Source organism: Natator depressus, chromosome 9, assembly GCF_965152275.1.
Source record: "Natator depressus isolate rNatDep1 chromosome 9, rNatDep2.hap1, whole genome shotgun sequence".
Taxonomy (NCBI): domain Eukaryota; kingdom Metazoa; phylum Chordata; order Testudines; family Cheloniidae; genus Natator; species Natator depressus.
In genome coordinates this window covers 54,381,192-54,395,938 of record NC_134242.1, presented here as the reverse complement: position 1 = coordinate 54,395,938, position 14,747 = coordinate 54,381,192, and the positions used below count along the sequence as shown (strand labels likewise).

The following is a 14,747-nucleotide window of genomic DNA, read 5'->3' as shown; positions in this document are numbered from 1 at the left end:
TCTGCATGCTGGTTCCACACCATATGCCCTTGTTCCATCTAGGATGGGTGCACCCCGCTCTACCTATTAGGTTACAAAAAATGGAGCAGATATGAGCAGAATGAGATATTCAGAACTAATGCCAGGCACTTACTACAGCTGCCCCTTATAAGATGGAGGGGAGAGAAGAAAGGTGGAGGATTGTGTATGAGGAACGTTTGAGGAAGAGAACTCAGATTCTAAGTTCTTCAGGGCAGAGACCATCTTTTTGTTTTATGTTCATACAGCACCTAGCATGACGTTTGGAGCTACTACAATACAAATAATGATAGAGTTAGAGGAGACAGAAGAAAGTTGAATAACTTTGATCTTGTCAATAATGAGGAGAGTCAGTCCATGCATGAGGGAGGGCAAAAACAATAGTCAGAGCCTTAATTACCTGGTTTACAGGAGGAAATGTGGGTCTGAGTGGACGTTGTAAATCTAAGGCCTGGTCTATACTACAGAGTTAGGTCGTAGGAAGCCGCCTTATGTAGCCCTGTTAATGTATGTGTCTACACTACCGGGTCCTTTATGCCGACCTAAGTCACCTCTAATGTCCACTTCTGTAATCCACTTCTGCAAGAGGCATAGCACTTAATTCAATTTTCATGGGTTGACAGCAAGGTAGTGCAGACACAGTGTTGTGGAATCATAGAATCATAGAATATCAGGGTTGGAAGGGACCCCAGAAGGTCATCTAGTCCAACCCCCTGCTCGAAGCAGGACCAATTCCCAGTTAAATCATCCCAGCCAGGGCTTTGTCAAGCCTGACCTTAAAAACCTCTAAGGAAGGAGATTCTACCACCTCCCTAGGTAACGCATTCCAGTGTTTCACCACCCTCTTAGTGAAAAAGTTTTTCCTAATATCCAATCTAAACCTCCCCCATTGCAACTTGAGACCATTACTCCTCGTTCTGTCATCTGCTACCATTGAGAACAGTCTAGAGCCATCCTCTTTGGAACCCAAAGATGCCAGTGCTCATCTGTGACTGCTCTGGAGATCAGTCTCAACTCTTCTGCACTGCAGCCAGATACACAGGAAACAGCCCCTCCTCTGCTAAAGCCCTGGAAATTTTTGATTTCCCATTTCCTGTTTGATCAGCATTGGGAGCATGCCAGCTTGAGCACAGGTGATCATGGAGACTACACGCCCAAACATGCTCCAGCCTGGTCTGCACAGGAGGTGGTGGATCTCATCGCTGTGTGGGGAGAAGAGTCTCTGTGCAGGCAGAGCTCCGATCCAGCAGAAGAAACACTGACATCTGTGCAAAAATAGCTCATGGAATGGGAGAGAAGGGCTACACAAGGGATACACAGCAATGACTTGTGAAAATAAAAGAACTTTGCCAAGCGTACCAGAAGGCACGGGAGGCGAACAGTTGTTCTGGTGCTGAACCCCACACATGCTGGTTCTATAATGAGCTGCATGAGATTCTCGGGGGTGACACTACTAGTACCCCCACAAGCAACGTGGACACCTCACAGATGTGAGAGTCTAGGAACAACAGGGAGGACAATATGGAGGATGAGGAAGAGGAGGAGGAGGAGAATGGGAGCAGGCACGTGGTGGATCCATTCTCCCCAAGAGCCGCAAAATATTTTTAACCCTGGAGCCCTGTGGGTCGCAGGATATCACAGTGGCCAACCGTGATGCCGGGGAGGGCACCTCTGGTGAGTTCACAGTTATAATCAAAGTCCAATTAAACTTTAGCAGGCACACACATTCAGTGGTATTGCATGTTTACTGTGAAGAAAAAGTAAGCTGCTTTGGTTTTCTGCTTACCAGAGGCCGCTCCCGCTATGCAGAGGGTGGTCCCCGGAAAAGACTGTTTATGTGGACTGGGATAGCCTGGGAATCCTCCATTGATATCTCTAGGAAACTTTCATGGAGGTACTCTACAGTCCTTTGCATAAAGTTTTTGGGCAGGGAAGTCTTATTTCTTCCACCATGGTAGGACACTTTCCCATGCAACCCCTGAATTAATTCTGCTGGCATCATTGCGGTACACAGCATAGCAGCATAAGGACCAGGTCTATTCCAGGACACTTGCAACATCATCTTCCTTTCCACCTCTGTTACCCTCAGGAGACTGATATCACATAGGGTCGCCTAGAGGAAACAGGGGAATTTCTCATTAAAAGTGATTTTTACCGGAAAAGAGCATGTAGACCAACCCCTCCCCCCTCCCACCCCCGCCGCCCCATTCCGGATTGCCAAACCACGTGGCCACTAATGTGCCTTTACTGTGGTCGGCATGGGTCAGCAAGTTTTTTAAGTGGCTGATAGGGGACTGGGGCCCCACATGTGAGATTCTGCCATTTGGGAGTGAAAATGTCTCTCTCTCCCCATCCAACCCCCCCACCCCCCGCCCCTTCATAAACAGCTTCCCGTGATGCTATGGGGAGGGGCAATTGTTTGACTAGCTACCTCTGTTCCTGTCATGAGCCTTCCATAAACTTCATTAAAAGTGCGGTCACCCATAACCTGGGGTGGGAGCTACTCCCCATGGCTGGAACAGCAAAACGGTGCAGTGAATGGTTACAGATTCTGATTGTTATGGCTTGCACCTAGTGTAATGGAGGGGGGGTTATGAAAACAGCCTTGCTATGGAAATATTTTATGCATGTAAAATGGTCCCTTTCTTTTTTCCCATGACTGACAGCTGGAAATGCATCCTTCAGCATGTCATCAACACCTGAAAGCAGACTTTAGCTGATTAGAAGGAGGAGAAAGAGAACACGGGAGGACATGTTCACTGAGATAATGAATGCCTCTGGGACAGCTGACCCAGAGCTGAGAGCTTGGAGGATTTCACTGTCTGAGAAGTTAGACATGGACATGGAGAGCAGAAAAGCTTCCCATGAGCATGAGTGTGTGGCACCGGATGAGGTGCTTCAGATTATGGGGGACCAATCAGACATGTTGAGGCATCTGGTTGAACTGCAGGAACAGAAGCAGGAGGGTAGAGTCCCTCTGCAGACCCTGGTGGACAGCCAGCCAGCCAACATCTGGTGCAGAATCACCCTCCCCAAAGCGTTCCATGAGGCATGGGAGAAAAGTCCATTATCCCTTTCACTTAACTCAGGGGACGGGTACAAGGAACAGAAGGTGCCCATTCACAGAGCTTTGATGTTGACTAGAATGCGGTGCTATGTTACACAGCTGAAAATGTTTCTCCCGTTCCAACTTTACAGCCCCTTTCCCCAAGGCTAACTTTTTTTTCTGTTCTCCCTCTTTACTTATGTTTGTTAAATAAAGTAAATGGATTCGAGAAATAAATGTTCTTTATTGAGTAGAAGCTGTAGGCTTGGGTGGGGTTGGTGGCTTTACAAGGCAAGTGAAGCTTTGGGAAAGCACAGTGCAGACAAGAAGCTCACATTACTGTGACTCATTGTTGAAACGGCTTTCAAAGCCTTGTGGATACGTAGCGCCTGGGCTTTTCTTATCGACTTGGTGTCTGGCTGCTTAAAAATGGCTGCCATGCGATCTGTCTCAACTGCGCACCCCTGTGGAAAATTTCCCCCTTTTTTCCCCACAGATATTATGGAGCATACAGCAGGCAGCTATAACCATGGGGATGTTCTCTTCACTAAGATCCAACATTGTTAGTAAACTTCTTCAGTGCCCTTTTAAATGACCAAAGGCACATTCAACCACCATTCTGCACTTGCTGAGCCTATAGTGAACTGTTCCTTACTGTTGTCCAGACGGCCAGTGTATGGCTTCATGAGCCATGGGAGCAAGGGATAGGCTGGGTCCCCCAGGATAACTATAGGCATCTCAACGTCATCAATGTTCATTTTGTGGTCTGGAAAGAAAGTCCCGGATTGCAGCTTTTTGAACAGACCTGAGTTCCTAAAGATGCACGTGTCATGAACCTTTCCCAACCATCCTACGTTGATGCTGGTGAAACGCCCCCTGTGATCCACCAGCACTTGTAACACCATTGAGAGGTATCCCTTTTGGTTTATGTACTCTTTGGCAAGGTGGTCTGGTGCCAAGATGGGGATATGCATGTCACCTATCGCCCCAACGCAATTAAGGAACCCCATCGCAGCAAAACCATCCACTATGTCCTGCACATTTCCCAGACACACTACCCTTCGTAGCAGAAGTTGATTAATGGCCCTGCACACTTGGAGCACAGCAGCTCACACAGTTGATTTACCTACCCCAAATTGATTCCCCACTGACCGGTAACTGTCTGGTGTTGCAAGCTTCCGAATAGTGATCACCACTTGCTTCTCCACCGTCAGAGGAGCTCTCATTTTTGTGTTGCTGAACTGCAGGGCAGGGGAAAGCTCTTCACAAAGTTCCTGGAAGGTGGCTTTCTGCATTCAAAAGTTCTGCAGTCACTGTTCGTCATCCCATACCTGCAAAACGATGTGGTCCCACCAATCAGTGCTTGTTTCATGGGACCAGAAACGGCACTCAACAGAGTGCAGCTGCTCTGTGACTGCCAGCAGCAACTGTGAATTGTTTCTTTTTCAATGGCTTGCAGCAGGGCTGCTTGTAGGACATTGCTATGTTCCACATAGCAGACCCTACTTCGCCTCTGGAAATAATGCAGGAGAAGGCGCGAGGTGTTTGAGATGTTCGCAGCAAGAGTGCACAACTGGGCAGGCTCCATTCTTCTGGGGTTATGGTGTACACACGGCAGTTTTAAGATGCGAAAACCACTGGATTGTTTGCCATTGATACGAGGGAGGGAGGACAGTGCATTATGGGATACTGATGCAATATTCCCATTCTCCCCTGCGACAATGTTTTGGTCTCATGAGGCATTGCACAAACTTCCCAAACCACACTGTGGCAAATTACACTTTGGGATAGCTACCCACGATGCACTGCTTTGAACATTGATGCAGGCACTGTTAGTGACACACTCAATCGAGACAATGAGCATGATGTGGCCACGCCCAATTGACTTAATTAATTCGGAGGCTCGAGGTCAAATTAGATCAAGTCGGCTTAATTTGGTAGTGTAGACAAGCCCTAAGACAAAAGGAAAGAAGAGAATGAGTGTCACATTTATCATGCTAATAAGGTGCTTCCAAAGATCATTCACTTTTAAAATATTTTCTGGGAAAGAATCCCCAATCTCCTTCCCCATCCGTTTCCTCCCTGCAAAAATTTAGCATGTTGTTTTTTCCTCTCTCTGAACTTCTTTCCTCCTCAGTTGGATTCTGATTTGGCTGCTGCTCAGGTAAAGATAGTGATATATAGGCCAACCTATGAGTGGTATGTACATGCATCAATCAACTGACTGACCTCTTTGACAGATAGTGGCCTCTCTACCTGCCCTGTATGATTAAGCACAAAGCAGAGCCTAAAAAAAATAGCATCTCTTATATTTATTACCCTGTCTAAAAGCCTGTTTGATTTATTTCTTCCACTTCTTGGGTCCCAGTTTGTGTTCAAATAATTGAAATCTCTCATTAATACCATTATGTTCCTTTTGCAAAGCTTTTTAATTTTTGCTGACTTTTCTATTGCTCCTTCTGATGAAGCATCTTATAGCAAGCTCCTCTGTCAACTTATTTCCTTTATTGCATTTAATCTCAAAATAAAATAATTCTACCTCATCCAGAGTGGTCTCACCAATCTCCTTATTTCACTGCTTCCATCCTTTACATATAAGTTACTTATCCTGTTCTGCCCCTTGTCATCTGAACAATATATCTTTCAGTATTAACAATGTTGTTGCTCTCCAAGTATGTCTCTTCCTTGCATTCATTTATCACCCTCCAAATTAGTGCTGGCATATAATAATTTTGGAAGGCACCTGCACTATCCCCCTACATCTTTCCTCCTTCCCTGACATCTCCATCTCTATTCTTCCTTCACTTCTCCTTTCCAAACCACCCTCTTCCCCATACATGCTCAGTTTTCCTTTCTTACTCACTTACCCCAGGTTCTTCTATCTTTCCATTGAGACCACAGCAGGCTTGAAAACCCTCCTAGTATGGCTGGGGGTGGAGAGGGGTGGGGAGAATTGCAAAGGAGAGAAAAAAGAAAAGGAATACTTGTGGCACCTTAGAGACTAACCAATTTATTTGAGCATAAGCTTTCGTGAGCTACAGCTCACTTCATCGGATGCATACTGTGGAAAATACAGAAGATGTTTTTATACACACAAACCATGAAAAAATGGGTGTTTATCACTACAAAAGGTTTTCTCTCCCCCCACCCCACTCTCCTGCTGGTAATAGCTTGTGTAAAGTGATCACTCTCCTTACAATGTGTATGATAATCAAAGTGGGCCATTTCCAGCACAAATCCAGGTTTTCTCCCCACCCCCCCACACAAACCCACTCTCTTGTTGGTAATAGCTTATCTAAAGTGATCACTTTCCTTACAATGTGTATGATAATCAAGGTGGGCCATTTCCAGCACAAAAGGGGGGTGGGTGGGAGAAAACCTGGATTTGTGCTGGAAATGGCCCACCTTGATTATCATACACATTGTAAGGAGAGTGATCACTTTACATAAGCTATTACCAGCAGGAGAGTGGGGTGGGGGGAGAGAAAATCTTTTGTAGTGATAAACACCCATTTTTTCATGGTTTGTGTGTATAAAAACATCTTCTGTATTTTCCACAGTACGCATCCGATGAAGTGAGCTGTAGCTCACGAAAGCTTATGCTCAAATAAATTGGTTAGTCTCTAAGGTGCCACAAGTACTCCTTTTCTTTTTCGAATACAGACTAACATGGCTGTTACTCTGAAAGGAGAGAAAGGAGCCTGGAGGCCCAAAGAACCTCCCGTAGGTAGGTGGGTGGCCAAGATTGGACCTGCAGAGGCCTGTAGATGAGGTAAGTGGCAGCTGCTGGGAGACCAGCATTGAGATAAGCGGAGCAGAGCTGTCTGGTCAGCCAGGCTCAGGGGACCTGCTGTGCAGAAGCTCACAGCACAGCAGTACCATTGGTGCAGAGGTCAAAGGCAGGCTGTTCCATCTGGTACTCCTTTTGTCACTGCCTTTGTCACCTACGCTGAATGCATTGCTGACATCACACGGCCATTCCTAGGAGCACCCTGTGCATAGTTTGCATGTCCCTAAGTGGATCTCAGCTCACAATTGTCACTCTGACTTTTTTTGCTTTGACAAATCTATGACTTTTCCTAAAATTTACTCCTATAAACTTAGAGCCCTAATTGTGTTCTGTGATATACTGAGCACTCACAGTAATTATGGCAGTGATGAGTAGATGTGAACACCTCTAGCACAATATTTACTTGTAATTTAAAGAGGGGAATAATGAAGATGACTGGATTGTACAAAATGGCATCTTGTTTCTCTTAGCAGAAATTATTCTAGCAATGTATAAGGAATTAGTAAGGCCACATTTGAAATGTGATGTATTGTTCAACCTGTTTATAAATAGAATATTTTTAGAAATGAAAAAAAGTACAACAGAAGGGAGTCAGAAAGTTAAAGGAACTATGAGATCTCTGTTGTTCAGAGAGGTTAGAGAAACTATGGTGTACTGTGGAAAGACTGTTTATGAGAGGGAGCCCCACTGAGGTTATACTGCTTTTTGACGGGAATAGAAAATTGATAAAATAAGACTCTTTAGGTTAATGTCAGGTAAAATTATGCAAGATGATTATAGGTGTCTAAAGTAAAGCTACCAAAGGACCAGATTCTGATGCCTTATTCACGTTGACTAGTTTCTTATTCCGCAAGTGATCCCACTGAAGTTTAATGGGATGACTTCTGGAGGAAAGCGCTCCTGAACTGGAGTAGGGGTATTAGAAATTACAAGAATTTGGGAATTTCTTTACATCAGTAGGAGTCAAGAGCTTTGCTAATTAGTGTCACCTTTGAGTAAATGAAAGCAGAGTGATTCGGAAACTGACAAAACACTGATGCTGTTGTATTAGAAACACAAGTCGTACTTAAATTTATTACAGAATCATTTAAAATCTGTCAAAGCTGAAATAATACCTTTCCCACTTTTGTAAAGTGCTTTGAGATTTTGGAATGAAAAGTGCTATCTAAGTGTAAGTGGTATTGTTATCTAATTTAGTTTAGAGGTTTCTTTTAGACTCAAATAAAAAATACTTTACAACAAATTTGTTTGTCTGAGAAATCCAACACTGATCTGGCTACCAGTGCTCTGGAAATGAAACATTCCATTTTTGGAGCAGGAGGTAACAGTTTTGCCAAAGTAACATTGCTTGAATTCTCCCCATGAGATACAGTAACTGGTTGAAAGTGAGTTCATGATTAAACATAAGAAATGTAATATATGTATGTTTGTTTAATTCTAATTGGTAGTTTTCTTTTCTTTCAGCAATGTCCAACAGACAAGGTGTATTTCATAGCAAAGGAGATTCTTGCTACTGAACGGACATATGTGAAAGACCTAGAAGTTATTACAGTAGTAAGAGTGTTAAACTTTCTTTAATGTTCTTGTTCCTCAGACCAGGTTTTTAACCATTAACTTGAAAAAATAGAAATTCTTCTTTGAGTGCTGTCCCTGTGGGTGCTCCACTTCAGGTGTCGGTGCATCCTGGCACCGTCCATTGGAGATTTATGGTAGCAGTGTCCGTGTGGGTCGCATGTGCACAGTAGGCATCTTGCTGTGCCATTGGTGCCGTGTCTAGTGCGCGCATGACCTGAGCCATCCAGTTCCTTCTCAGCCATCCTCTGCTGAAGACTGAGCTCAGGGGCACTGTTCATCACTCTCGCCAAACTTTTAAAAATAGCAGTTTAAGTAGTTAGTCTTTCTAATATTTGTAATTGGTGTTAGTGATAGTTTTAGTAAAACAAAAAAAACATTTATGTTCCCAGTTTACCCTCCCCGTAGTTTCCCCACACCGGAGTCAGTTAACCGTTAAGATGCCTGACTCCCCAGGCTTTAAGCAATGTGGCTCTTGCCGCGAAGCAGTGCCTGTTTTGGACGGACACTGTGTGTGTGTCCGAAGTCTTCGGGAGGCGCATATCCTGCAAAAGTGCACCCACTGCAGTAATCTGAAAGTGAGAGCCGTGCGTGACTGAAATCTCTGCTTGAAAATGATACTGATGGAGAAATCTCTCCAACCAGAGACAGACCAACAGACCTCCTCTCTGGGCACACCCCCCCATCCCCCTGCAGGGACAGGAGATGTACTTCCTTCTAAAAGACTGAGGAAGAGGGTGCAGGCGTCTATGCAGAGAGCACTGCAGAAACATAGGTGGTCTCCTGCCAGGTCACTACTGACACATGCTCAAGTGAGCACCTACGATGCTCCAGGCACCACCGAGTCCCGAGCGAAGGAGGCAGAGTCAAGGCACAGACAGCGAGGTGTCTCCTCCACAGCACCGAATTCACCCATAAGAGACTCGGTACCAAGCATCTCCTCAGGCACCATGCCCCCCCCACACCCCCCCCACAGCACCAACATCGCAGTCGGCACTGGTTGAGAAAACCAAGTCGGCACTGACCGTGCCAACTAAACCAACACAACAACTGATGGCACCAGTGTCATCACCGATAAGAGTGCCCTGACGGTACCGATATCAGAATCATCACAGAATCTACTGCAACAGAGTGACTTAACTGTCTCGTAGGCACCGCCGTCCCCACTATTCGGTACTGAGGGCTCTCCTGTAAGTTATAGAGGAGATCGCCATACTGTTCATGACGCAGTACACTTGTCCAGTGAAGATGATGATGATGATGTGCAGGAACCATTCACTTTCTCACCGCACCACTCATCACCGAAAGACCACTGACCATCCTGGAGCCAGATGGGGCCCAAATACCCTTAAAACCATCCAGTTCAACCGTGATATGGACTGCAGTGGATGTATCCACTGATGGCCTTCCCAATGCAATGGACACATTGGGAACCCTGGGCAACTTACTGGGGCCCCCACTCCAGGCCATCCATGGCTCATAAAGAGGCAAGCTGAGGTCTAATCCCAAATTTCCCACCCCTCAGCCAAGTGAGGCTCAGGATGTTGGGGTTAACACAGAAACAGGCACTGATCAGGAAGCGACATCTCCTGCTCACAATTCTTCCTCCTCCCTGGATGAGGTAATCATGCCACCACCGCCTACCTTGGCAGATGACTTCAAACAGTTTCAGGAACAGTTTAAGCAGGTCAACCAAAGCCAGGACATCCCACTGGAGGAAGTGCAGACAAACCAACACAAGTTGGTACAAATGTTACAACCTTCATCTACTTCCAAAATTGCATCATTGATGGGCAGAGCAATTTTCGAACCAGCAGAAACAGTCTGGCAGACACTGGCCGCAATTTCTCCGACATGCAAAAGGGCAGATAGAAAGTGATATGTGGGTGGACTTGCTCTTCTCGCTCCTACCTCCCAACTCCTTGGTAGTTGATGCCGCTAATCAGTGTGGCAAACAACAACAGTTTAGATCGACCCCATAAGATAAAGAACCACAAAAGGCTCAACATCTTCGGGCGAAAAATTTACTCCTCAGCGACATTACAGTTCCAAATCGCCAACTATTTGGCCTTACTGGCTAAATAAAATTATGATAATTATGGGAAACTTAGCTTGTTCTCAGTGGAGCTCCCCAAGCAGAAACAATCACAATTTCAGGCCATTGTAAATGAGGGTCAACTCATAGCTAAAACAGCCCTCCAAGCGTCTTTGGACATCATGGCCAGGGCAGCCAGAACCATGGCCACGGCTGTAGTTATGCACCGGGTATCCTGGCTACAATCCTCTGGCATACCTAAAGAACTCCAATCCAAGGTCAAGGACCTACCTTTCGACCGAGAGAAACTATTTTTGGCCAAGACGGACGAGGTGCTCCACTCAATGAAAGATTCTCGAGCCACTCTTTGCAATTTGGGGATCTACACTCCACCTGCGAAGAGAAGATGATGCCAGCCTTATTAAATGGAACAGGGATTCCTCTTTCAACCGACAGCAACAGAGGCAATTCAAGAATCAAAGACAATGCCTACGTTTGCAGGGACGGAGAACACCTCAATCTCAACCATTGACTTCTCAAACAGTTCCACTCAAACAACAATTTTGAAGTTTTGGTTGAGGGTGTGGATGACCTCCCTCACCAGGCAGTGCTTATACCAGATCCGTCCCCATGCTTTGGTCACCAGCTTTACCCATTCTACCACATCTGGGCGTTAATAACCATGGACCAATGGGTGTTTTAGAGATCGTAGGATTGGATATACCATCTCCTTTACCTCCCGACCATCTACCCTCCCCCCCTTCCCCGTCCCTCTTCAGGGAACCTTCTAACAAGCACCTGTTGTGGCAAGAAGTCAATCATTTTCTACAACTAGGTGCCGTGGAATGAGTACCTTCACAATACAGGGGGAAGGGATTCTACCCCCAGTACTCCTTGACCCTGAATAAGAACAGGGCATGGAGACCTATCTTGGATCTCAGGAAGCTCAACAAGTTTGTACACATTCAAAAGTTCAAGATGATCACATTGGCACGATACTTCCAGCACTGCAAAAGGGGGACTTGTTTTCAGCCTTCAACTTCCAAGATACGTATTTTAATATTGCCATATACCCTGCTTATAGGAAATTTCTGTGATTCTCAGTAGGACACAAACATTTCCAGTACATAGTACTACCATTCGGCTTATCTACTGCACCAAGAGTTTTCTCCAAAACCCTAGCGGTAGTAGCGGCACATCTACACAAACAGGGAATTATGATCTTCCCTTACCTGAATGATTGCCTTCTCAAAGGCCCAACTCAACAAGAAGCACTGGGCACAGTCCAGATGACAATAGCACTCTTCAGGGATCTAGGGCTACAGATAAATGAAAGAAAATTCAATCTAATCCCTGTCCAGCAATTGGACTTCATTGGGGCGCATCTCAATGCCATAGAAGCCAAGGCATCCCTGCCCCTGAACAGATTTGCAACTCTGACAAACCTTATCTCAGAGGTAAGAGTCAGCCCCCAAATAGCAGTTCGTACTGTCCTGCAACTGCTAGGACACATGGCAGCCTCAGTGTTTGAGGTACAACATGCAGGATTACATATGCCCTGCCTACAGGGCTGGTTACGCTCTATCATAAATATAGAGGAAAGAGTAGCATAAAATCCCTCCTTGGCAGCTGTACTGAATTGCCTTACCTGTAAGGGGTTAAACAGTTCAAATAACCTAGTTGGCACCTAACCAGAAGGACCAATGAGGAAAGAAGATACTTTCAAATCTGGGGGGGAAGGATTTGTTTGTTTGTTCTCTTTGTTGTTCCCTCTCTGGACGGAGAGAGAAGCCAAGCAGGTACAGCATCTCCTGAAAATATACCTGGAATAATCCATCTAAAATCACAGAAATTGTAAGTAAGGCAAGGAAATGCGTCAGGTTATCTTTTGTTTTAGCTTGTGAATTTTTCCTATGTACAGAGGTAGTTTTATTCCTGTTTTTGTAACTGTGAAGCTGAGCCTAGAGGGGAATCCTCTGTGTTTTAAATCTTTTTCTTACCCTGTAAAGTTCCCTTCCATTCTGATTTTGCAGGTGTGATTCTTTTACTTTTTTCTTTATAATAAAGTTCTTCTTTTAAGAACCTGATTGATTTTTAGTGTCCTGAAGAAAAGGGTCTGGTCTGTGCTCACATTGCTCAGGCAATTGGTTGGTATATTATTCTCAAGCCTCCCCAAGAAAGGGAGTGAAAGTGCTTGGGGGGATATTTTGCGAGGATAGGGATTCCAAGTGACCTTGCCCTGAATTTTTGTGTACATTACTTGGTGGTGGCAACAATACCATCCAAGGACAAGGAAAGGAATTTGTGCCTTGGGGAAGTTTTAACCTAAGATGGTAGAATATTAGCTTAGGGGGGTCTTTCAGAGTGGGGGGGAACCCTGACAAATTCCGTATACATACCCAGCAAGCACAGACTGCACAAACGACTTACAGTACCACCCTGTATCCTGGACTCTTTACACTAGTGGACAAGACCAGAAAATGTATGCATGGACATCCTGTTCCAACAGGAACCCACATCAATAGTAATCATGACAGATGCTTCACTGATAGGCTGGGGCACCCACATGCATCAGCACATGGTTCCAGGCAAACGGTCTTTTGCAGAGACTCAGCTACACATCAAAATACTAGAGCTATGCATGGTCTGCAGTGCCAGCAGACACTTCCTGCCTCACATAAACAACGAATCAATTTGCATAATGACTGACAACATTGCCTGCGTGTTTTACATCAGTTGCCAAGGGGGCCATCAATCTCATTCATTATGCACTGAAACCATGAAACTGTGGAACTGGTGCATACACCACAACATAAACATTTCAACATCCTACCTTCCCGGCTGTCAGAACACGAAGGCAGTGGTGAGCTGGAGCTGATTCGCACCGGTTCACTAGAACTGGTCGTTAAATTTAGAAGCCCTTTTAGAACCAGTTGTTCCGCGAGGGACAACTGGTTCTAAAAGGACTTCTAAATTTAACCAGCCAAAAGTGGCCCCTTAGGCGCCGACTCCACGGGTGCTCCAGCCCTGGAGCACCCAAGGGGAAAATTTGGCGAGTGCAGAGCACCCACCGGCAGCTCCCCAGCCCCAGCTCACCTCCGCTCCGCATCCTCCCCTGAACGTGCTGCCCCGCTCTGCTTCTCCACCCCCCCAGGCTTCCCACGAATCAGCTGTTCACGCGGGAAGCGGGGGCAGGCTGAGAAGCAAGCGGCGGCATCCCGCTCAGGCCCAGGGAGGCGGAGGTGAGCTCGGATGGGGGGGGGCGCGAGGAGGGCCGCCCGTGCCACAGCAGGTAACCGGCGGGGAGGGGGACGCGCAGGGGAACTGCTCCCCGCCCCAGATCACCTCCGCCACCCTCAGCCTGAGTGTGAAGCCGCGGCCTGCTTCTCAGTCCTCCCCGGCTTCCCGCCGAACAGCTGATTCGCGGGAAGCCGGGGGAGGGGGGCACGGAGAAGCAGAGCGGGGCGGTGTGTTCAGGGGAGGAGGCGGAGCAGAGGTGAGGTGAGCTGGGGCCAGGCGTGGGGTGGGGAGCTGCCAGTGGGTGCTTTGCACCCACCAATTTTCCCCATGGATGCTCCAGCCCCGGAGCACCCAGGGAGTCGGTGCCTAAGGTGCCACTTTTGATATGATCAGTGGGGGAGCAGGCGCTCCCCCTGCTCCCCCCCAGATACGCTCCCCCGCCCCTAGGAGCCAGAGGGACCTGCCAGATGCTTCCTGGGAGCTGCCCCAGGTAAACACCGCTGGGACTCCACACCTTGCCCCCCGGCAGGTGCCTCTGGCTCTTAGCGGTGGGGTGGGCACCCACTACGGTGGCCCACGAGACCCTCCTGCCCGGTTCTGGGGGCAGTCAGGGGACAGGGGAAGGGGGTGGATGGGACAGGGGTCCTCAGGGGCGGGGATGGGCAACGACCCCCTCATGGGGTGAGGAGGGAACCCGTTGTTAAGATTTTGGCAGCTCATCACTGCACGAAGGTAGACACGCTCAGCAGGTACTTCTCTTGAGACCACAAATGGGAAATGAATGAAGGAGTCCTGCTATCCATATTCTGCCGGTGGGGCATTCCCCTCATCGACCTGTTCGCATCTCCAACAAACCACAAATGTGCAATGTTCTGCTCGAGAGCAGGAATGGGACCACAATCACTGGGGGACGCCTTCCTCATCAAATGGGATGTACAACTCATGTACGTGTTCTCACCGATTCCCCTAATATCATGTGTGGTACACAAGATATGCCTAGACAAGGCCAAGGTCATCTTCAGAGTCCTGGTGTAGTCCAGGCAAGC

General features: G+C 46.9%; 1 protein-coding gene across 2 annotated transcripts in view; it reads left to right on the top strand.

Moving 5' to 3' along the window:
- FARP2 (FERM, ARH/RhoGEF and pleckstrin domain protein 2) overlaps positions 1 to 14,747 on the top strand; it is a 198,826-nt gene that overhangs the window by 152,295 nt on the left and 31,784 nt on the right. For both annotated transcript variants that reach the window (XM_074964209.1, XM_074964208.1), the window contains exon 15: positions 8,319 to 8,408. In XM_074964209.1, coding sequence (XP_074820310.1) covers positions 8,319 to 8,408 — 90 coding nt within the window. The remainder of the gene's footprint in view (positions 1 to 8,318; positions 8,409 to 14,747) is intronic.